The sequence below is a fragment of the Alligator mississippiensis genome, chromosome 7 (assembly GCF_030867095.1).
Source record: "Alligator mississippiensis isolate rAllMis1 chromosome 7, rAllMis1, whole genome shotgun sequence".
NCBI classification, from domain to species: domain Eukaryota; kingdom Metazoa; phylum Chordata; order Crocodylia; family Alligatoridae; genus Alligator; species Alligator mississippiensis.
In genome coordinates, this window is record NC_081830.1 from 3,840,494 (window position 1) to 3,861,582 (window position 21,089).

At 61.4% G+C, this 21,089-nt stretch overlaps 2 protein-coding genes across 2 annotated transcripts; one reads left to right on the top strand and one right to left on the bottom strand.

Annotated features, from left to right (window-relative positions):
* Positions 1-421: 421 nt before the first annotated feature.
* Positions 422-12,059, top strand: RPGRIP1 (RPGR interacting protein 1). The gene is made up of 25 exons (XM_059731338.1): positions 422-542; positions 791-847; positions 1,132-1,264; positions 3,004-3,311; positions 3,470-3,569; positions 4,570-4,668; positions 4,795-4,900; positions 5,156-5,179; positions 5,336-5,482; positions 5,698-5,771; positions 6,135-6,247; positions 6,379-6,503; positions 6,714-6,887; positions 7,193-7,310; positions 7,519-7,959; positions 8,088-8,260; positions 8,456-8,795; positions 8,881-8,978; positions 9,173-9,385; positions 9,539-9,707; positions 9,913-10,016; positions 10,151-10,337; positions 10,618-10,702; positions 11,324-11,454; positions 11,586-12,059. Exons 1-25 carry the CDS (start codon positions 422-424, stop codon positions 11,708-11,710), a joined length of 3,765 nt encoding a protein of 1,254 aa, XP_059587321.1. The 3' UTR covers positions 11,711-12,059.
* On the bottom strand, positions 11,825-20,972 carry SUPT16H (SPT16 homolog, facilitates chromatin remodeling subunit). The gene is made up of 26 exons (XM_014610072.3): positions 20,824-20,972; positions 20,649-20,741; positions 20,357-20,518; positions 19,621-19,773; positions 19,371-19,517; positions 19,119-19,270; positions 18,642-18,814; positions 18,428-18,518; positions 18,115-18,188; positions 17,506-17,618; positions 17,348-17,413; positions 16,900-16,995; positions 16,620-16,735; positions 16,185-16,338; positions 15,921-16,048; positions 15,484-15,619; positions 15,241-15,367; positions 15,009-15,127; positions 14,612-14,737; positions 14,376-14,488; positions 14,049-14,124; positions 13,608-13,777; positions 13,389-13,518; positions 13,109-13,238; positions 12,890-12,967; positions 11,825-12,746 (listed from the first exon to the last, which is right to left on the bottom strand). Exons 1-26 carry the CDS (start codon positions 20,887-20,889, stop codon positions 12,601-12,603), a joined length of 3,135 nt encoding a protein of 1,044 aa, XP_014465558.2. The 5' UTR covers positions 20,890-20,972; the 3' UTR covers positions 11,825-12,600.
* Positions 20,973-21,089: the final 117 nt, after the last annotated feature.

Genomic DNA, 21,089 nt, shown 5'->3' on the forward strand with positions numbered 1-21,089 from the left:
AGTCCAGCTCACAGCAGCTCTGTCTCCTCTGGGGGCATCTTGCTGCTGCGCCCGTTGTCGCCCCTTCCACGTGGGGCCCAGGCCCCAGGGCAGGGACTTGGGCCACTGACAGATGGCAGCAGATTAGCAGGGCAGAAAATCCCCCGTCCTTCCGGTGGGGCAGGCAGCAAGGGCTCCGGCAGTGACACCGAACCGGGCAGCTGGGGCGGAGGCTATGGTGAGACAGGCTGGAGGCAGACACCCAGGGGGAATCCCGGGAGAGGGGCACGTCTCCTGGTGCCCAGGTGGGGATGGAGCAGGCAGGAGTCTGCTCCCACCGGTCCCCTCAAGGCCTGGTGGAAGGCAGGGTCCCCCCCAGCTGCCCCTCCCCAGCCAGGCACCGGGGCTGGGATCTCGCTGAAGGCCCACAGGTAAGCGCGGCATGTCCCCTCCCTCCCAGGCCCAGCCCCAGCCCCCCATGGCCCTACTTCTGCTGGACGAGACGGCCGGGGACCTGCCTGTCAGAGACACAGACCAGCCCTTGGTGATTGCAGCAATACAAGGTCAGGATGGCATCCCTTGGACAACATAGGGCAGGTCCCTTGCTGCTCTGCGCTGTGGTCTCCGAGCCACCTTCGCAACAGCAGGGACCACGCGAGGACATCACAGCCACAACACCCCAGGCCCCTCCATGCCTCTCCTTGCCCCTTATTCCCTCAGCTCAGGCTTGCCTTCTGCTGCCTCTGGGCACCCACGACACAGCACTGGTTTAATGCCACGCCGGGGGTCCTCCCTGCTTTTGTCTCCCCAGATGTGTCAGCTGCTGCTCCCCCAGCAAAGGCTCAGGCGCTGCGGACCTGGCTGAGAGGTGAGCATGAACCGGCCCCAGGTGCAGAGCAGGGTGGTTATGGGGGCAAGGATTCCTGCCTGCATGCAGCAGACATACCTGTGTGGCACAGGGCAGCCCCTTGCCTGCAGCTGGGCACCAGCAGGGCACACCTTCTCCTCCCACACCCCTGCTGCCTCCTGCCACAGTCCCCTTCCAGCCATTGGCCTCCCAGCACGGTCTCCTTCCCATGGGCGGCATCTGGGGCCCAGGCTCCCTTCCCACTAGTCCCAAGAGGGACCCTCACCCCCTGCCCCTGGTTTCAGAGCCAGCCATGCAGGCGCGGCAGCGCATAAGCCGGGTGAGTCGGGAGGAGCTGGAGGACAGGTTCCTGCGGCTGCATGACCAGAACCTGCTGCTCAAGGAGTTTGCCTGCAAGCAGCAGGACAGGATCAAGAGGTATGAGTAAAGCCTTCGAAGCACTCTCCACTTTCCTCATAGTTTCATAGTAGCTCAGGTCAGGAGGGACCTGAACAGATCATCTAACCTGACCCCCTGCCACAGGTAGGAATGAATGCTGGGTTCACAAGACCCCAGAAGGGTGATCATCTAAACTCTTTTTGAATTTGCCCAAGGTAGGGGCGAGGACCACTTCCCGGGAAAATTGGTTCCAGATTTTGGTCACCCTAACTGTAAAATATTGCCTTCTGATCTCCATCACCTTATTACCATTGTTTCTCGTTACCCCAGGCAGTGTTGGGGAGAAAAGGGCTCTACCTATTTGCTGTTGTTCTCTGCTGATGAGTTTGTAGGCAGCCACCAGGTCCCCCCTCAGCCTCCTCTTGCCGAGGCTGAACAGGTTCAGGTCCTTCAGTCTCTCCTCGTAGGGCCTGCCCTGCTGCCCTCTCACCGAGCGGGTGGCCCTCCTCTGAACCCTCTCCAGGCTGGCCACATCCCCTTTGAAGTGCGGCGCCCAGTACTGGACGCAGTACTCCAACTGCAGCCTGACCAAAGTAGCACAGAGGGGGAGGATCACCTCTCTGGACCGGCTTGAGATGCACCTTGGGATGCATGACAAGGTCTGGCTGGCTTTGCTGGCTGCGGTCTGGCATTGGCGGCTCATGTTCATCTTGGAGTCAATAATGACTCCGAGATCCCATTCCTCCTCTGTGCTTTCAAGGGGGGAACTCCCCAGCCTGTGTGTGTGCTGTGGATGCCTTCTCCCAAGGTGCAGCACCCTGCATTTATCTACGTTGAACCCCATCCTACTCTCATCTGCCCACTTTTGTGGTCTGTCTAAACCTAGTTGCAGCCAATCTCTCCCTTCAAGTGTGTCCACCTCGCCCCACATCTTAGTGTCATCAGCAAACTTGGACAGCGTGCTTTCCACCCCCTTGTCCAAGTCGCTGATGAAGATGTTAAACAGTGCGGGCCCGAGGACCGAGCCCTCGGGTACCCCACTGCTCACATCTCACCAGGTTGAGTACAACCCATCCACCACTACTCTCTGGGTGTGCCCCATCAGCCAATTTTTTACCCATCCGACTGTGCAGGCATCAATGCCACAGTTGCTTAATTTATTGATGAGGATAGGGTAAGAGACAGTGTCAAAGGCCTTCTTAAAGTCTAGATAGACTACGTCCACGGTGACATCATCATCCAAGGATTTAGTTACCTGGTCATAAAAAGCAACCAGGTTGGTCTGGCAGGACCTGCCTTTGATGAACCCATGCTGATTGCCCCTGAGCATCATCTCCCCAGCTGACCCCCCCACAGATGTGCTCCTTGATGATTGTCTCCAAGATCTTCCTGAGGACCGAGGTGAGGCTTATGGGCGTATAGTGACATGGGTCCTCCTTCCTCCCTTTCTTGAAAATTGGGACATTAGCTAGTTTCCAATCCCCTGGCACCTGGCCAGATAACCACAGATGCTCATACAGCTGGGCCAAGGGCTCCGTGATGACCCCTGCCAGCTCCCTCAACACCCTTGGGTGGAGGGCATCTGGACATGCAGATTTAAACATGTCCAGCCCTTCGGGAAGATCATTCCCTCCCTGGGGAGTGCTCAGGCACTCCTTCTCTCTGCTGGGGCTGGCAGGAGATAGGTAAGCAGGGCAGGGGTGTGGGCCTGTTCGGACTGGGAGCTAGGCATGGGTGCAGGTTCCCACTATCCCATTCACCCCTGTGCTTCCACCCAGGCTTGGTGCCAGGCTGATGAGGCTCACGCAGGAGCACCAGCGGGCAGCACGCCAGCTGGGGCCATCAGGCCATCGGGCCAGCCGGGACCTGGAGCTCGAGGAGGCCTTGGAGGAGCTGCAGGCGCGGGTGCGGGAGCTGGAGCACCGCAACGAGGGGCTGCGGGGCCGCCTGCTCGCCTACAAGCAGCAGCTGCAGCTCGGGGCTTACAAGCACCATGGCCTCTACGGCCACATCCCAGCTCGGGTGGACACGGGGCTGCGGCGGGCGCACACAGCCAGCGGGAGGGGGCCTGAGCGGCAGCGCAAAGGTAAGGGGCCAGCAAATGGCTGCTGCACCCTGAGATCCTGTTGTGGAGTGGGGGAGAACCATGACCTGGTCTCTGTAAGGAAAGGACTGGGTGCTGGGGGCAGGGGGAGGCCATGAATGCATAGCCCCATCCCCATCACCTCTCCTTCCTGACTGCAGGTGTGCGCATGCAGGGTCCAGAGGCCAGACACACACACACGGCGCCTCCGCAGTACATAGACCACAGCAGAGAGGAACCTGGAACTGCGCTGGATAGCCTGTGAGTCCCTCTGCCCGCTCTCCCAGGTGTCCCAATTGCACCCTGAGAAGCCCCGGGTCCTCTGTGGGCTCTGAGCTGCTTCGTGCTCCCCATCAGGTGCTTCTAGCCCAGGAAAATTGCCTTATGTCCCTGGTCCAGCTCCGCCGGTCTCTAGCCAGGGGGTGAGGGAGGTCCCATGTACCCGCATGGCTTGGCTGTATCTTCCCCCAGCTGCACCTGGGGTCCTACTGGACCCACAGCCTGCTGGGCTGTGTGGGGGACAGGCACCCCCCGCATGACAGAGCTCTGCCTCTGACCTGCCCCCACCCATGCCAGGTGTAGGGCTTGAAGCCAAAACACCCCAGCCCTCTGCCTGCTGCCATGGCCATATTCCTTGCCTCCAGCTGCCCAGCACCCTCATGCTCTGCGCACCCTCCAGTCCGGGTCTGAGCTGCCAGCGCTCTTTACGGGGTAGCATGAGGCACAGATAGAAGATGCACGCGCTTACCTGCTCAAGCTGCTGCCTTGAGATCCCTTGGCAGCATCTGATGGCTGCACAGGGTCTCTCCAGATGGATGTGGCCCCTTTGGCACCCCAGGCTGCAGGGCAGATAAACCTCTCCGCCTGCTGCTGCTGCCACTGATGTCCACCTCACCCTGGAACTGCCTCTGCTCCAGGCCTGCTGACTCGGTTCCCTTATCCCTGACACATTTGCTCTGAGCTTTGCTGCTGGGAGATGTCAACCTCCAACCCTCTCCCTGCAGACCGATAAAAGAAACCACTTCCTCCTCCTCCACGGGCTTGCTGTAGGACACCAGGCCAGGCAACCCACCTCTGCTTTGCCTAGGCAATGAAGTACGTGCCCAAGGCCTCGTCCACAGCAGCAGAGACATCCTGTTCTGTAGTGACACCTGCGTCATGTGGCCAGCATCTCCTTTGCGGGAAGGGCAGGATTTCCCTGGGCTCCCTTGTCCCTGTGACCCCCCCGTCTGTGCTCTGACCTGACTCCTGCTCCCCACAGCACCCGCGGTCTGGGGCTGGAGGAGCTGGCCTCTGAGTCCCCGCTCCGGGGTGAGATGGAGCCGACTTGGCAGAGCCGCTGGCAGGCCTCAGAGCGCAGGTACGGCCCCAAATGTGCATGGTGCAATGCCTATGGGAGGAAGCTGCTCAGTCAAGCCCCGTGAGGGGCGCTGGGAGCTTGGGGGGGAGGCTGGGAGTGGTGGGACGATGCCCCTGTGCCCCTCAGAGTTGCCATCCGTGGGAACGTGGAGCTGATCCGCCTGCAGCGGCTCCTGCAGGAGCGTGACATGGAGCTGGCTGTGACCACAGCCCGGTGCACTGAGCTGCAGCAGGTGCGCGACCCCCTCCGAATCCCGGGATGGGTGGGAGAGACTCTGCAGAGCCCAGCTCCTTGGGAACCTAGAGCACCAGCCCATGCCTGCCCCCCATTGCCACCCCTGCGAGAGTGACTGGAAGCAATGGGGTGGGTGCAGTTGGTAGGATAGCTCCAAGCACTGCAAAGCTTGTCTAGCCCAGGCTTCATCAGGGCTTTGCTGGGAACACCCTGCTTGGCCGCACTGACTTTGCTCCACGGTTTCCCTCGCCAGACCTACGAGAGCCAGCTCCAGCAGGTGAGTACCGGGCAAGCCAGGCACACCGCCTTGGCCAAGATGGGCCCCACTATGCCCCACTTGGGCTCTGCCCTGTTCATCCCTCCCCTCCATGCCCAGCCTGGAGAGCATGGACCCTGCTCTGCCACTTAGGCCAACTTCTCCCTCCCTGACTAGAGGCAGGAGGTTTTAGGAGCTGCCAGCAGCGCATTGCTGGCCCAGGCAGAAGAGCTTAGCACCCAGCTGAAGGGGCAGACGCAGAGAGCAGCAGTCTTGGAGAGCCAGTTGGAGGGTGTCCCGGCCCTGCACCGGGCTCTGGAGGAGGTAGGGGCACCATGGAAGGGGGCAGCACAGCCAGCCTGGGTTTGTGGGGCACCCTACCTCCCCGGCAGCCCTTGCCCTGCCTCCCCTCTTTGACTGTGGGTGGTTTCTCGGGGTCAGGGAGCAGAGGGGAGTGAGTCCCTTCCCAAGGAGAAAGCACTTGGCACTTGACCCCCACTACATGGATTGAGCATGGTGGTTGATCTTCACTCCCACAGCTGCAGGAGCGAGTCAGAGATCTGGAGAAGGAGCGGGACTTGCTGAAGGAGGCGCATGACAACCTGCTGGCAAGGTGAAGCCACGTGCGGGCACTTGGAAAGGGGTCTCAGCCCCTGGCAGCTGTACTCTCCATGGGGGCCAGATCCCAGAGTCAAGTTACACTAGCCCTCCCACTCCAAGACCCTACCTGACCTCTCTGCAGTCTTGTCCAGGGCAGGGGCAACTATACCTGAAGGCTACAGTTTCTACCCAGTGGCCTGGCACTGGACAACAAGGGGGAGAAAGCCCCCAGAGCCCAACACAGCCCTGGGTCCCTGCCAGGCTGGGCCCCAGTGCAGTGGGGTCCTGGCGGAGAATGCCTTGGCCCTGAGGGTGCCCCTGGCCTTGAGGGCAAGGCTGCAAGGAGGCCTGGCACGCACTGCCCCTCACCCCACAGTGCTCTGGACAGCGGGCGGCTGCCTCGGCAGGACACCCCCCAGCTGGAGAAGCAGCTGAGTACGGCTCTGGCGGAGAAGAGGGTGCTGCTGGCGGAGCTGGAGGCAGCACGAGGTGGACAGGCTGTGGGCATGGAGATGGGGCTGGGGGAGACGGGAGACAGAGCACAGCCCAGGGATTTCCCTTTTTCCCTCCTCCCTGGGACCAGGCTTGGCTCCCCACATTAAGCCTCCTTCACACCCCAGCACAGAGCCAGGTGCTGCAGCAGGACTCCAGCCAGCTGCTTCTGGCGCCTGCGCAGGATGGGGAGCGGCTCCAGGACAAGGCCAGCCAGACCATGGAGCAGGGCCCAGTGCTGCCCCCACCCCAGGTGGGTGCAATACAGAGAATGGGCAGTACGGCATCAGGTGTGCCCTACCATTTAGAGGGCAAAGGGCAGGACCCTGGGCTCTGTGCAGTGGTCAGGGATAAGGACATAGATAGACCTGGTTGCCTGGAGCCCTGCAGCGGATGTGGGGGAATCAGGCCCCTGGGATGGCAGTGCCCCCCACTCAGGGCATTGTGTCCTTGCTCCCTGCAGCCCCCCAGCCTGGATGGGCCCCTGGCAGGCCTAGGGCAGCAGGACCTGCTTGTCCGGCAGAGCCTGAGCCAGAGGCTATGTGAGACAGAGGCTGTCCATGCCGAGACCGTGCTAGAGCTGGAGAAGACTCGGGACATGCTGATCCTGCAGCACCGCATCAACCGTGACTACCAGGTGTGGTGCCATCCCTTGGCACATGGGTGATGAGAGATGGGGAGGTGGCAGGGGCTGAGGGAACAGGGCAGGTGCACTAAGCTGGCAGGTCCCTGACCCCTTCTCTCCACCCTGTGCTGGGGTGGGAGAGACGGGAGACCCCGGCATGGCAATGACATGCCCTGGGACACTGTCATAGGCAAAAAAGGTTGGGGGATCCCAGGGGTGGCCGTGCCCCAAGCCCTGTGCTGCTGTCAGTCCCAAGCTGGGGCTTGAGGCAGGAGGGTACCAGGATGGCAGTGATATACCTTATGCTGCTGCTGCAGGCTGAGCTGGAGGGCACAATGCTGCAGGCAGAGCAGGCGGCACGGGGGTATGAGGAGGAGCAACAGCGACTGGCACGGCTCCTGGACCTGCGCAGCACCCGTCTCCACCAACTGGAGGGTGAGCCAGCCCAGCACCAACCCCCCCGAAGCCCCTCCACACCAGCCAGCATCTGGGCGCAGCACCTGGGCTGGGCAGGGCTTGGCGGGGGGCTGCCAGGGAGAGCACGGGGGCAAGTAGCAGGCTGGCAGCCCCTCTGGACAGTGGGAAAGGGGAGGGATTGATCTGGCAGCTCCTCATGCCTCTCCATCTCCTACCCACCCCTCAGAGCAGCTGAAGGATGTGGCCTATGGGACGCAGCCACTCCCGCCTGCCAGCAACCGGGACAGCGAGGGCGATGGGGCAGGGGTCCGGCTGGGCCGTGGCGAGAGCCTGCTGGAGCTGCATGTGGTGGGGGCATCACTGTCAGGGGCAGCACTGCGGGTACTGGGGGATGCACAGCCCACTACCTTCTGCACCTACGCTGTGTACGACTTTGAGACCCACGCCACGCCGCTGGGCCATGGTGCCCGGCCCCGCTACGGCTTCACCTCCCGCTACGTTCTGCGCGCTGAGCCCCTGCTGCTGCACTATCTGCAGGGCAGCGCTGCCCGCCTTGACCTCCATGTGGCCGTGGGCACTGAGCACCGTGCCTTGGCCACCTGCCACCTGCGCCTGGCCGAGGCCTTGGCCACGACCCAGCGGGTGCATGCCACCGCTGCACTGCAGGGTGAGTCCTGCTCCCTCCTGATTGAGCCAATGCTCTCCCTGCCAGGGGAGCCCCACAACAAAGCCCCTCTCATGTCTGCGTTCCCAAGGCCCAGCTCCGGGCCCCCCACAACTTTCCCCTGCACCCAGGTCCGAGCAGCGAGGACTACGGGCTGCTGGAGTACTGGCTGCGGCTGCGCCCACCCCTGCAGCAGGGCCTGCGGCTGCAGCAGGAACGCACCAAAGCTCTGGGCTATCTGTCAGCCAGTGTGACCCAGGTGGGGGCACCTTCGTCCAGCTGGCAACCGTGCAGCAGTGATGGGGTGAGTGCTGAGTGCTGGGACACGTGTGCCAGAAGTCAAAGCCCATGAGAGACCCCAGGCAGGAGCCCTGCTGTCAGGGCAGAGCAGAACCATGGGGTGCGTGGGACAGGAGATGCCTATCAGGGGTGCAGCTCCAGCAGGGATGGTGCCATCAAGCCCCTGCCCTGTCCTCACCCTCTCTGCCCTCCCCTCCAGCCGCCGGGCAGAGAGCGGCTGCAGAATGAGCTGCAGGTGCGGGTCAGGGGCTGCCGGGGGCTGAGGAGTCGCTGCCTGGGGGCGCTGCCCAGCCCCTACGCCATGTACCGGTTCTTCACCTTCCCCGACCGTGACACGCCCATCGTGCCTGCCAGCCACAGCCCCCACTTTGGCGACCTGCAGACCTTCCCCATGCACCCCACGCCAGAGCTGCACCGCTATTTGCGGCACGAGAACCTCTGGGTGTATGTCTTTGACGATGAGGATCCCCAGCCCGATGCCTACCTGGGCAAGGCAGCCATCCCACTGCTACCCCTGGCCCGTGGGCACAGCATTACAGGTGCGTGCTGGCCACAGCAGGATCTGGCCTGGGCCTGCCAGGCTCCTCCCCACACTACTCACTCCTTCCTGCCTCCAACCTGCAGGTGATTTTGTGCTCATGGACCCATTTGGGCACCCCAATGGCTCCATCAATCTCAGCCTGGAGTGGCAGCACCAGTACCTGTCCCCTGAGGGCATCCTGGCACCAGGAGCTGCAGATCAGGAGCACCCTTGCTGCCAGCCCCAGGAGCAGCTAACAGAGGAGGAAGGGGCTCCGCTGCATGGCCAGGTACAGAAGGGTACCAGACTATAGCAGGGGCACAGGGTCCCAAGGGAGGAGATGGGCAGAGGTGTGAGGCTTACATTTGATGTTGCGGTGTCCCAACCCCGTTGCAGGGCCTGGGTGCTCCCAGCACTGCCCTGCAGCAGCCTGAGCCCCGGCAAAGGAAACTCCATGTCTCAGCCCCCAAACCTGAAGCATACACCACGAAGCGGCTGAGGCAGGACCAGGGCATGGGGGGCCCTGCCCGGCCCAGTCCAGGTCTGATGCCTGCCAAACATGCCGCACAGGAGAGCAAAGCTGTGGCTGCACAGGAACCCCTGGCCCAGGTGAGAGCCAGGGGCCCTAGGAGCAGGCGCTGCAAGCCCAGCCACCCCCTGCGCAGCACTCCCTCTGCCCAGCCAGCCCCCATGGTGCCACTTCAATGTGGGGGGTGGACCTTGCAGCCAGTCCTAGAGCTGGTGGGGCTCATTTTTCTGCAGGCCAAGGAGAGGGAGGCTCAGGCTGGAGTGGTGGCACCAGCGGCACGGTCCAGCAGGGAGGAGGCAACACAGACGGGCAAGGAGGGCATGAGCAAGTCCCCAACCCCATCCCAGCGTTCAGAGCTTGAGTCCCCAATGCCAGACATAGCCACCCCCACCAAGGACACTGGTACCTGCCCTCACTTTCCCCTTGCCATAGCCAATGCCCCACACCCTGGCCCCTGCTGGACTGCTCCCTTCCCCCCTGGCTTGGCCCTGCACATGGGCCAGGGCACGGGGCAGCCACATGCCAGCACAGTTTCCCCACCACCCATGGAGGCTGGGGAGCCTCAAGCAGAGCAGGAGAAACAAGCTAGGGCATCTGTCCCCCACAGCCCCTGCCGATGCCGACCAGGAGCTGGAGAGCAGCAGTGATGCACCGACCACGGACAGCGACGAGATCGTGGTGGGGGCCGAGCCCCAGAGACCCCCGAAGACGGTAACCACCTCCCACCACTCCCTGTTCAGCTGGGTGCAAGGCCTGGCGGAGCAGGAGGGGCTGGCCAGGCAGGGTGGGGGAGCGGGTAGGGATAAGGAGCCAGGCCCAGCATTCCCATGTGCTGTCCTGCCTAGGCTACAGCACGGATCTGCATTGAGGTTATCTCACTGAGCCTGTGGCCTGGGCCCGAGGCCATGGCGAGCGGCCAGCGGGTGTACGTGGAGTACCGCTTCCCTGGTGTGCCCCTGGCCGAGACCGAGACCCCCGTGTCCCTGCGCCTGCCCCGCGTCGGAGAGTGGCTCTACTTCCACTTCAGCAAGGGTGAGGGGGCTGGCGCCAGGGTGGTGGTGGGGTGAACCATCAGTTACTGCCCAATTTACCAGGACAGCTCCATGTCCTCCATGTACCCCTAGCAGCTGGAAAACAGCCTCCACACCCCAGCTCTGGTGTGGCTGGTTTGGCTGCTGCACTGGACAGAACGGCCCTTGGGGGCTGAGTGTCAGCCTCAAGGGAAGGAAGGATGTTGGCATCAGCCCCTCCGCACAGTAAGCACCATTCCTGCCCCCTAAGCACTAGTGCTCTTGTGCCTCTTCACCTGCAGTGATTGACCTGGACGTGGGCCTGGCCAGTGCCCAGCAGGAGACCCTCCAAGCTATGCTGCAGGCAGAGGAACCACAGCAGAGCTGGTGAGTGCTAGGAATACCCCATGTGGCACCCTGTGGCTCCCTGCCCCGTCACTCGCTCCACTACAAGGGCCTGAGCTCCGCGCCAGAGGGAATGCAACGCTGCCTCGCTCCAAGCTTGTCCAGCTCTTGACGCCAGAACTGGCTGCACTCCCCTACCCGGGGTGCAAGGTAGTGGTCCCCAGGTTGCAGCTGGGCTGGCCAGATGCTGACACATACAGCCACAGGCTTTCCCTGGTGCTGGGACCTTTGTGCAGTGCATCCTAGGTCCAGCCTCAAGTTCTGCCCCCAAGGCAGGCAGAACAGTGTGCAACTATTCTGAGGGGAGGCTGAATGTCTCCATCCTCAGCACAGAGACAAGAGGGGTTTGGTACAGACAGGCAGCTCCAGGGACAAGGACCAGGTGCTATGTAGAGAGCCATGCAGCCATCCCCATCTTTACTGTGCACACAGGACACCCAGGTAGCACATACACCTTGGGGCAGGACCAGAGCTGGGCTGTGCCAGAGGGAAGCAACCGCCCTATATGGCGTTCATCATGCTCGTGTCTGCGGCTGTACCCAGAGCACAGCAGGGCAGGCTGCATGCCCTGCAGCTCTTGAGGGCACCGTGCTCCCGTTGCAGGCTGCAGTTTGTGGTGGTGAGCGAACCCCTGCCCGGGACGGGAGGGGAGTGTGAGGACCTAGGCATCGCCTATGTGGACCTGCGCGAGATTCTGTGGACAGGCAACGATGTGCTGGAGCATGACCTTGACGGTGAGCAACTTTAGCACCCCTTGCCAGTCCCCAGGGCGAGTCCTACACTACCCCCCTCCCCCCCCCCCCCCAGACATGGGGACGTCCCTGGATGAGCACATCCCAACCTCTGCTCTCCTTTCCCCTGGCAGTTTTCAGCTCCCTGGCCCTGGGCTCCATCATTGGGAAACTGAAAGTCTCTGTGGAAGCAGCTGCTGCCCTCCGTGCTGTCTATTGGGAGGGTGGGCACCAAGCCCGCACAGAGAAGCAGGACTGACCTTGGCCAGCTGCACCTCCCTGCCCTGTGGCCAACAACAGAGGGTACGGAGACTCTGACGTGAAAGCAGCAGTCCTGGGACCATCCCTGGACAGAGGCAGGGCCTGGGAACAGTGAACTTACAAAAAACAGTTTTATTCATCGGTTCAATTCTTCTAAAGTCAAAAATACCAAGAGCTACCGGCTACGAGAAACGAAAGAGCAGGGGCCCCCCCCTTGCCCCGCACCCCTCCCCCCCTCAGTGCGCGAGGGAGAGGGGGATGGGGGACAGGACAGGGCCACAATAAAACCCACCCGGGACGAGAACCGCGCTCCTGCCAGAGACTCTACTTGGCTGTGGCGGGACACATAAATATGGGACAGAGCCAGACGCCGGCAGACACAGGGAAGGAACCTCCCCTGCACTTCCCTGGGGCTGGGACACCCCCACCCACAGCCCAGCCAGGCAGTCATAATGCACCCCCCTCCCTCCCCCAGCGCCTGCTCCCCACAGACCTGAAGCCCCTTGTGTCCGCAGATCCCGTCTCCCACCCCTCTTCGTTTTGGGAACGCAGCAGGGTCAGGTGGGCACCTGGCAATGCGTCCCTGTGTGCCACAGCGGTGCCAGGGCAGGAAGGGAGCAGGGGCACATTCCTGACTGCCCCCCACACCTGGGGCCGGCCTTGGCCTCTTCCTCCTTGCATACATGTCCATGGTGTCGGGCGGGTGGGGTCAGGAATCCTCACAGCCGATTGGTCCGTACAAATAGCCAGAAAAAAAAAAAACTCAAGAAACAAAATGGGGTGAATTGGAAAGAAAAAAAAAAAGGGAGCGAAGACGCAGTCCGTGGGGCGGGTGAGGTGGGGGCGGGTGGCCCATGCCCGGGCAGCGGTGGGGTCAGAGTCCAGTGCCTACTTCCTCTTCTTCTTGGGGGGCACGGCTCTGCGCCCTGGGCTGCGGCCGTGGGAGCGGCTGGAACGATGGGCTGGGCCCTTCCTCTTCCTGCTCAAGCTGCGGCTCTGCTCCTCTTCCTCCTCGTACCGGCTCTCCCGATCCGCTGGGGGGTGGGGAGGGGGGCAGAGCAGGGGTTAGGCTTGGCCGGGACCTCCCAAACTATCCTGGCTGAGCCCATGCACAGGAAGGGGGCAGTTGGGCCCAGGGATGCCCCAAGCAGGCTGGGGCTAGGCAGCCCCCACTCACCTTTCCTAGCCTCCTCCTCCAGCTCGTCCCAGTCCTTTCCACTCTCCTCCTCGCTGCCCAGGGACTCCTTGGAGTAATCTGCAAGCAGGCACGGGGGTCAGAGCCAGCCCCATGGGGGCAGTTACCCTGGCCCATGGGGACGGGTGGCCTGGGGGGGGAGCCACAGGCAGGGGGACACCTGCTTGGAGCAAGGAGCCTGGCCTTGCAGCAGCCCCATACCTGACTCTTCAGCCTCTGACGAGTAGTCTTCATCACTATCCTCCTCCTCCTCTTCGTACTCCTCCTCTGAGGGGTTAAAGGTCTCGTCTTCGTTCTCGGACTCTGACTCCGCCATTTCCGCATCACTGCCCTGGGGAGAGACAGGAGGGCAGCATCAGGACTCCTGGGTTCTCTCCGCAGCTGTGTGACCCTGGCCAAGCCTTGCAAGGCTTGGGCATGGGGTTCGCCCAGAGAATGGAAAGGCTCCCTCCACAAGGGGAGCCCCCACCCTGCCCCATACCTCTCCCTCGGGCTCCAGGAACGACCAGCCGCCCTGCTCAAAGAAGCCCTCAGGGTCGTCCACAATGGTCTTCATAATTTTGGTCCAGTTGAGGGACTGCACCCCCTCTGTGTACTTCAGGTCGCAGGAGCTGCGGGGAAGGGGAGAGTGAGTGGTTGCCAGAGGGGTTGGGGTGCAGCAGGTTGGGGGGGTGGCGGTGGGGCTGACTCAGGCACTCACTTTAGCCACTCCTTGATGGGGTCGAGGGAGGCGACGGGGATGGCGTTGATCATGGTGACCTTCTTGCTGTAGTCCTTGTAGACGATGACCATGTCGAAGTTCTTCAGGTGGAACTGCACGCGCTCAAAGTGGATCAGCTCCACCTCGTCCAGCGTTACCACGAACGGGGGCTGCAGGGAGCAGAGGCCTCATAAGACTCTCCCCCATCCCTGGGGCATGATCTGCTTTGCGCTCCCCCACCTACCATGCCCAGTTCCCCCCACCCCCCAACCGAAAGCACAGAGCTGTGACCCATCTCCCTCTCCTGCCAACAGCAAAATCCAGAGCTGAATATCCCAATCCCTTTGCCCTGCAGACAAGAGAGATTAGTGCTCCGTCTGTGAATGTTTAGGAAGTGCAGAGCTGAAGGAGGGACCTCCAACCCTGCGCACATACACTCACCCACTCGGTGCAGTTCACTAGCGCGCTGCTGGTTGGCTGGAGTAGGCAGGTACTGCGGTACGGGGCCCCATTGAACCTGCGGGGGACAAGGGCCAGGGACAGCTGAGGCCAGAGCATACAGGGGGGCTTGGCAGAGAAACTCCCAAGCACCTCCGTGGCCTGCGAGGGCCTAACCACACCAAGCCCACAAGCAGGAAGACAATGTGGGCCGTGAGACAGAGCCTCCCAGCATCCCCTAATGCAGCACACACGTCTCGGCAGGGCCACGATGCCCCCAGTCCCCACTCCCTTCCCCCAGTCCCCACAAGACCCTGACAGCCCCCTTACCCCAGATCCCGGAAGGGCACCTCAAACTCCAGCTCCTCCTTGGTCAGAGCTTCAACCTTCTCGATGAAGTTCTTGAAGGCTGTTTTCAGTTTGTGCCGCATCTCGCGTTCCATCTATGGCGGGGAAGCAGGATCAGGCTGACACCCAGCACAAGGGCTCCATCTTGAAGCACCTCTGCCCTGGGCAGAGCACCCTGCCCCCCTCCCCACCACCATGCCCCCACCCATAAGCCTGACCTGCTCAGCATAGAGGTCGTCACGGTCGTGCATGTGCTGGTGCTTGCCCAAGTCGGTAGTGATCTCGCCCACCTCTGTGTAGAACTGCACATCCGTGTGCCGCTTCTTCCCAAACATGATGGCATTCTGAGTAGGACAGGGAGGTGAGAGGTGAATAGCCACGAACCCCGCAATGCCCTCACCCCCACAACAGGGCCCACAGAATACCTCCCCCACCAGAGAGAAGGCAGGGTATGGGACTCAGGGCACCTGTTGGGAAAACCACGTGACAGCTGACTGCCCACCACCCTCTGCTCCCAGGGCTGAGTGCCAGGGAAGGAGGTGCAGGATGGTTATGCCAATGCTGGGGTCCCTGTGGCCAATGCTGGGGTGGGTGGCAGGGGGAAACTTGGATCACCTTGAGGTGGAAGTGGAGTACGATGATCATCTCCCCATCGCAGGGCTGGAACACCGCATGCTTGATGTTGTTATACAAGATGTCCACCTTGTCTCCGCGCACTGATGTGAAGCGGAAGCCTGCCCAGGACAGACACAGACACCGCTGGTTTGAAGGCCCCGTGCCCTGCTTGGGGAGGAAGAGGGAGGAATGGGGGGAGGAGGAGTACAGATCCAGGCCGAGCCCCCAATACCATTGACGTGTGCCTCCAGAGAGCCCTGCATCCGCTTCTGGGCAATGTTGGGCCGGATGTAGAGATCCTTTAACTTGGGATTGCTGCGGTTCAGGTTGATCACCAGCGAGTCTTGCTTGACGATGCCCTGGGGAAACAAGCAACAGGGAGTATGACCTCAGCTCTGCAGGGCCTCACACAGTGCCTCCTCCTACACCCTTGTCTCATCCCACCCCCTCTGTCATTGCGCTGCCAGGGTCTCACCTCCTTCTCCTTCTCTTCAGCCTCACGGGTCTTGTAGCGCTTCTGCACCTCCTTGATGATGCGGAAGGCATTCTGGAGATTGAGGGCTGGCACTGTCTGCTCACCTGGTGTTTTCATGTTGGAGGCGCGGTACGTGCTGCAGGAAGGAAGAGGGGTCAGCCCTCACCACAGCCAAGGGCAGCCTGTGGGTCTACAGTGCCTGGTGGCACAATCACGACCCTGCTTTCCCCCACACACTCGGTGCTGGGGACGAACACAGCCGCTTCCCCACCTCTCCCACCTGCAGGGCAGAGGCTTAGGCCATGCAGCTAGGCTGTGCTGGAACCAGGAACTAAACTCCAGCCCAGCTGGGTCTAGGGGCCATTCTCATGACTCAGAGGGAGCCAGCCCAGGACAGGGATGCATGGTGAGCACATAGCTGCAGGTGTGGCACTCACATCTCCTTGACGAAGGTGGCTTCAGGGTTAGGGAAGATGTTGCCCTCGTTGCGGCCTAGTGCGCTGCCTGGGCAGTAGAAGTTGATGCGCAAATAGGTGTAGTCACCCTCTACTGACATACTGATGTTCTGTGCCATGGGAGAGACAGGGATGTTATGTGGGTCAAAAAGAGAATAGCTACCCCAGCCTAGTGCCCACAGGTCCCTCCCCCTGCTCGAACCCTTGAAGGGGGTGTCATGGTAGAGCCCTGCTCTGGTGCTGTACCTTGATGGTGGCAATGTGGAAAGGCGTGGCAATGCCGAACACGGGCATGATGACCGTCTCGTACTTCTTATCGATGTAGATCTTCATCTCCCGGATGTGTGGCTCTTTAGGCATGAGTGATGGGTTCTTGTAGGAGACGTTGGACTTGCGAGCCCTGTGTAGGGTGGGTGCGGGTGTCACACAGTCCCTTGGAACCTCCCAGAGCTCTTGGGGCCCTCCCCCCAAAAAATCATTCCTCCAACCAACCCTGCAGTACTTCAGGCCTTGTACAAACCTTGGCCAGCTCTTCTAAAACTCTTAAACACAAGAAACCAGGACCTGGAAATTTAGAAGCAGCTGAACCCAGCGACTCAGCCACCCCCTCCCCCTTACTGCATGTGCTGAAAGCATTGTTATCATATGCCACAAGTATCATGACTGCCCCCTGCTGCTCACTTCTGAATCTGCTGCTCGCCCTTCTGCTCTGTGAGCCGCCGCCGCGCCTCTTCGTTCAGCTGCGCAGCCAGCTCCTGCTGGTGGGCCCGGCGCTTCTCCTCTGCTGTCAGTTCATTCTGGGGGTGGGAGAATAGAAGCAGTGTGAGGCCCTGCCCCATGTCCAGGCCACCCCAGCTCTAGTACATAGCCCTGGCCTGGTCACCCCAGCCCCAGCCCCAAAATAAGCATGACTACCAGCCCCTGTCCCCCGACCCCCAGGGCCCCAAGGTTGGAACTGCACCCGCGTCCTCTCTGTTAGCAACGCTGCCCGTGAGCTGCGACCCAGTAAGTCTTCGGCCTCGTCCTTCTCCTCCTCTTCCTCGTCCTCATCCTCGTTCTGCAGGATACAAACATGCCGCTCAGAGCGCCGGCCTCCCCCAATGCCCCCCATGGGAGGAATGACACCAAGCAGTGCAAGTGATGGTGGCAGCCTGGGGCCAAGCAGCCTCCTTGCCTCAACCTTAGCCAGATCAGCTCTCCATGCCCCTGCTCTGTTCCTTTCCCACCACCCCGACCCTCAGATTTCATTTCTCTGCAACACTCCAGGCATGCTGCCCCGAAACTGGCCTGCTCACAGCGGCCAAGTCCTCCCTGACATGATCCCAAACCTTTTCCAGGGCCAGCCCTCCTGGCTCCCTGCCTGCCACCTTCCCCCACACCCTGTAACCCTTCAACAACCCTGGCCTCACCTTTAAAAAGATGCCGACATTTTTAACCTTCTTTTTAACAGCTGTGAGGATAGTGGCTGGTCCCTCCTGAGAAAGAGCAGAAAAGGGAAGATCAGTGCAACAAAGTGATGCAGCCTCTACCTCAACACATGCTCTCTCTATCCATCCTATGTTCACACCTCATCCACCAGCACGGTGTCTCCGATGAACAGCGCGTACGTCCGCTCCTCAGGCTTCTTCCCCTCTTTGTTGGTCAAGTCCGAGAAACCCAAGTTGATGCTGAAAACCATCCCTGTGAGACGCATGAGACAGAGTCACTAGATGGGGCTGGGACCACCAGAAAGTAAGACAGGACCCCACCAAGTCAGACAGCACCAGCCCTGGAGCTGCGTGGGCCTAGGACTCACCCTACTTTTGCGTGAAGGCTGGGGGTGGGAGGCGCTGTCCCTGATCCCAACAGGAGAAAAAAAGGGATGCGCAGGGACAGGGGCAGATGGACAGAGCCACCAGTCGCCCAAGGTAGGGGCTGGTCTGTCAAGGGGGCCTCTGCTCCTTCCTTATATACTGAGCTAGTGGCAAGACAAAGTTCAAGGAACCCCATGGCAGAGAGCATGCAAGTGGGGCCAGGGCCTCACAGGGTTTGGGTGAGGCAGGCTGGAAACCAGTAGTAGCAGCACATCCCCATGCAGTAGCAGAAAGAAGAGATTTGGACACAAAGGGGCCGACTTGGGTGCCTGCAACCTGCAGGCTTGAGTGGCACCCCTCCCGCAAAGCTGGGCACTACTTACCCTTCTTAAGCCGATGCTGGTTCTTGCTGTTGATGACAAGGGAGCCCTCGCGGAACTCGATGCCCATGGCAAACCTGGGCAGAGAGAGAGCGGAGCAGCCATGTCACCCATAGCCACCACTCACCCCAGTCCCAAAGCCCCAACACCAGGGCAACCCCCCCCTCTGTGCTCCAGGCTAGAAGGCGTGGCTGCCAGCGCCGTGGCAGGAGCCAGCTCCCTGCCCCAGCAGCCTTGAAGCCTGAGTGGGTGCCTCTAAACCCAGAGGTGGGCAGATACTGGGGGGGGGGGCGGGGGGCCTGAAGCAATCTCTTACCCCAGGTTCTTAGTGATCTTGCTCAGCAGCTCCGGTTTCTGCTTCTTTACCACGTCCATGATAGCCGCGTAGACGTCACATAGTTTCACACCTAGGGTGGCAAATCTGAGTGAGCACCACATGGGTGGTGGGCAGAGCCCTGATGCTCCTACCTCTACACCCCTAGCCCCCAGCCCAGCCAGCCCCATGCTGGGTACCCTCCCCCCAAGCTCACCATGCTGCATCTCCTTAAGCATCTCATCCTGCAATTGCAACAGGAAGGTGTAGTTGTCCTGCATGTCCTGAGGGGGGTCCACCATGAGGGTGCGAACCAGGTTGGAGCAATACGACTTATAGCGGATGCCCATGGCACAGGTAATGGCCCCAAAGTGCATATGGTTCTTATCGCTGTCAGGAAAACAAGGGTAAACAGAATGAATGCGTCAGGGTGGGGAGCAACTGTCAGAAGGTGTCTTTGGCAAGCACCATACAGAAAAGCAGCTGGGCTGGAACTCGGTAAGAGGCAGCAAGAGTAGCACAGACCCAGACAAACCCCACTACCTGGGTTGTAAGTGGGGAGGCCTCTCCCCTACCTCAACCAAAGATGACTGGGGGGCTCTGGGTAGAAGAACACTGGACTCTTTTTGTAGGAAAGAACTGCACCTGTGTGCATGATCGTGCAAATTTTGGGGGGGGAGCACAAGACACCAACCTGACCACACTAAACTTCAGGTTGTAGTTGCCACCACTCTGGATGATGGGAGGGTAGCACATCTCCACCGTGGAGGGATCAGCTCCTGATAAGTACTTTTTCTCTTCGATGGCTTTCTCCACCGACTCGGCCAACTTGCTGTGCCGTACTTTCTGCAGGATGGGGTAAGGTGTACAGAATCAGGGTGGCTACTGGGGCAAGTTGAAGCCTGGGCAACTGTGCAACCTGGCCCCCTCCCCGTCCCCCACCGACCTCGTCAGCATCCACAATCTCCATGACACGCTCCTTGAAGAACTTGTTGAACACCTCAGAGGTGATAGCAGCTGCCTTGCGCATTAGGTTGAGCTCCCCATCCTCCTTCACTGCAATGGTGTAGGCCACGACCGCACTGATGTCCACCTGCACCAGGGCGGGGAAGGCAGGGACGGTCACCAGGCCGTTACCAGTATCCAACCCCCTACCCCAATCTCCCACGTGGCTCAGCTACCCCAGCCCCGCAGACCTTCTCAAAGCCTTCCTTGCTGAGGCAGTCGCTCCAGCTCTTCATGAACTCGCCGGGGAACTTGTCTTTGCTGAAAATGCCGATACGCTTCCCCCCCTTGCTGCCCTTCAGCGCCTCCACCATCTTCTCAAAGTTTCCCTTGTTGCTCTCGTTCTGCCAGGGGGGGGGAAGGGCACATCAGCACCTGGGTACTGGGCCACATGCCCTGTTTTGTACCACGATCAACCCCTATCCTTATCCCTCTAGCACGTAAGAGACGTATCACTCATCAGCGATGCCAGAAGACAGAACAAAAGTACCAAAAAAAATTGCTGATATCTGGAAAAATAGTCTCTCGACAACAGAGCTACCTAAAAAGATCGCGGACTTGGTACCACAGGCTACATAAAGCATCATCTAGGATGACGTAATAGGGGCTCTTTTGAGCAAGGGAGTGAATTAGACGCGAGCTCCCAAGACCCCTTCCAGCCGTCGCTGTCCAGGATCACAACTTCCCCAGGCCGTCCCTATGCTGCAGAGACAGCACCGGGGCCCTTCCCTCCGCCCCCAGCCCCGGCCCAGCACCGCCCCCCTGTCACCTGGGCTAGAGGCACGGGGACCGGCTCCCCGGCGCCCGCGGGGCTCCTCGAGCACCAGCAAACCGAGGGAGCGACCGGTTGGGAACCGCACACACGCGGGGGGGGGGGAGGGGGACGCGCACAGCCTGCCCGGAGACACCCCCGGCCTCGACACCCACCTTCTCGCGCACGAGCAGCGTGAGCGCGGGGATGCTGTCGCCGCCCTTGCTGTTGGCCAGCTGCTTGAGGAACTCCACCTTCTTCTTGCTGGCCATGAACAGGATCTTGTCCTCGCAGAACACCATGATGGTGTCGGTCAGCTCGTAGCCGAACAGCCATGTCTGGGGGGGGGGGGCGGGTGGGGGAGGGGATGGGGGACACACACGGCGGGGTCAGGGCCCAGCTCGCCCGCCCACCCGCCCCGGCGGCCCCCCCTTCCCCTTCCTCTCCCCTCCCCCCGCCCGGGCTGACCTGCAGGGCCGTGGACTTGGCGTAGACAATCTCCTCGTCCACCCCCACGGACACCACGATGCCGTCTACGTCGCCGTACTCCTCCTCGCCCTTCTGCAACACGGGGGGGAGGGTCAGTGCTGCCGCTGCCCCTTGCCGCTGCCCCCCCCGCCCGCTCCCGCCGCCCGGCCCGCACCTGCCACTGCGCGTAGAGGCGGCGCACGCGGCGGTAGTAGGCCTCGCGGTCCAGGCTCAGCGCCATGGAGGCGGCTCCGCGCTCCAGGCTCCGCCGCGGCCCCTAGCCCGGAAGCGATTCCGTCCTGCCCCCCTACCCTGCGGGGGGAAAACGCGCGGCCCGGGACGCGCTTCCGCTTCCGGGGCCATGACCCCACCCCCCCGGCGTGCGCGCGCGCGTGAAGGAGCGGGTGCGTTCAGGCAGCCCCGCCCCTCCCTCTGCGCGCG

Coding starts and splice junctions, on each gene's coding strand:
- SUPT16H (XM_014610072.3), bottom strand. CDS start 20,889: ATGGCGCTGAGCCTGGACCGCGAGGCCTACTACCGCCGCGTGCGCCGC. Junction 20,519..20,648: donor CCAAGTCCACGGCCCTGCAG/GTCAGCCCGGGC, acceptor CCCCCCCCCCAG/ACATGGCTGTTCGGCTACGA. Junction 14,489..14,611: donor ACGACCTCTATGCTGAGCAG/GTCAGGCTTATG, acceptor TCCCCGCCATAG/ATGGAACGCGAGATGCGGCA.
- RPGRIP1 (XM_059731338.1), top strand. CDS start 422: ATGTCCCCTCCCTCCCAGGCCCAGCCCCAGCCCCCCATGGCCCTACTT. Junction 5,772..6,134: donor CATGACAACCTGCTGGCAAG/GTGAAGCCACGT, acceptor CTCACCCCACAG/TGCTCTGGACAGCGGGCGGC. Junction 10,703..11,323: donor GAGGAACCACAGCAGAGCTG/GTGAGTGCTAGG, acceptor CTCCCGTTGCAG/GCTGCAGTTTGTGGTGGTGA.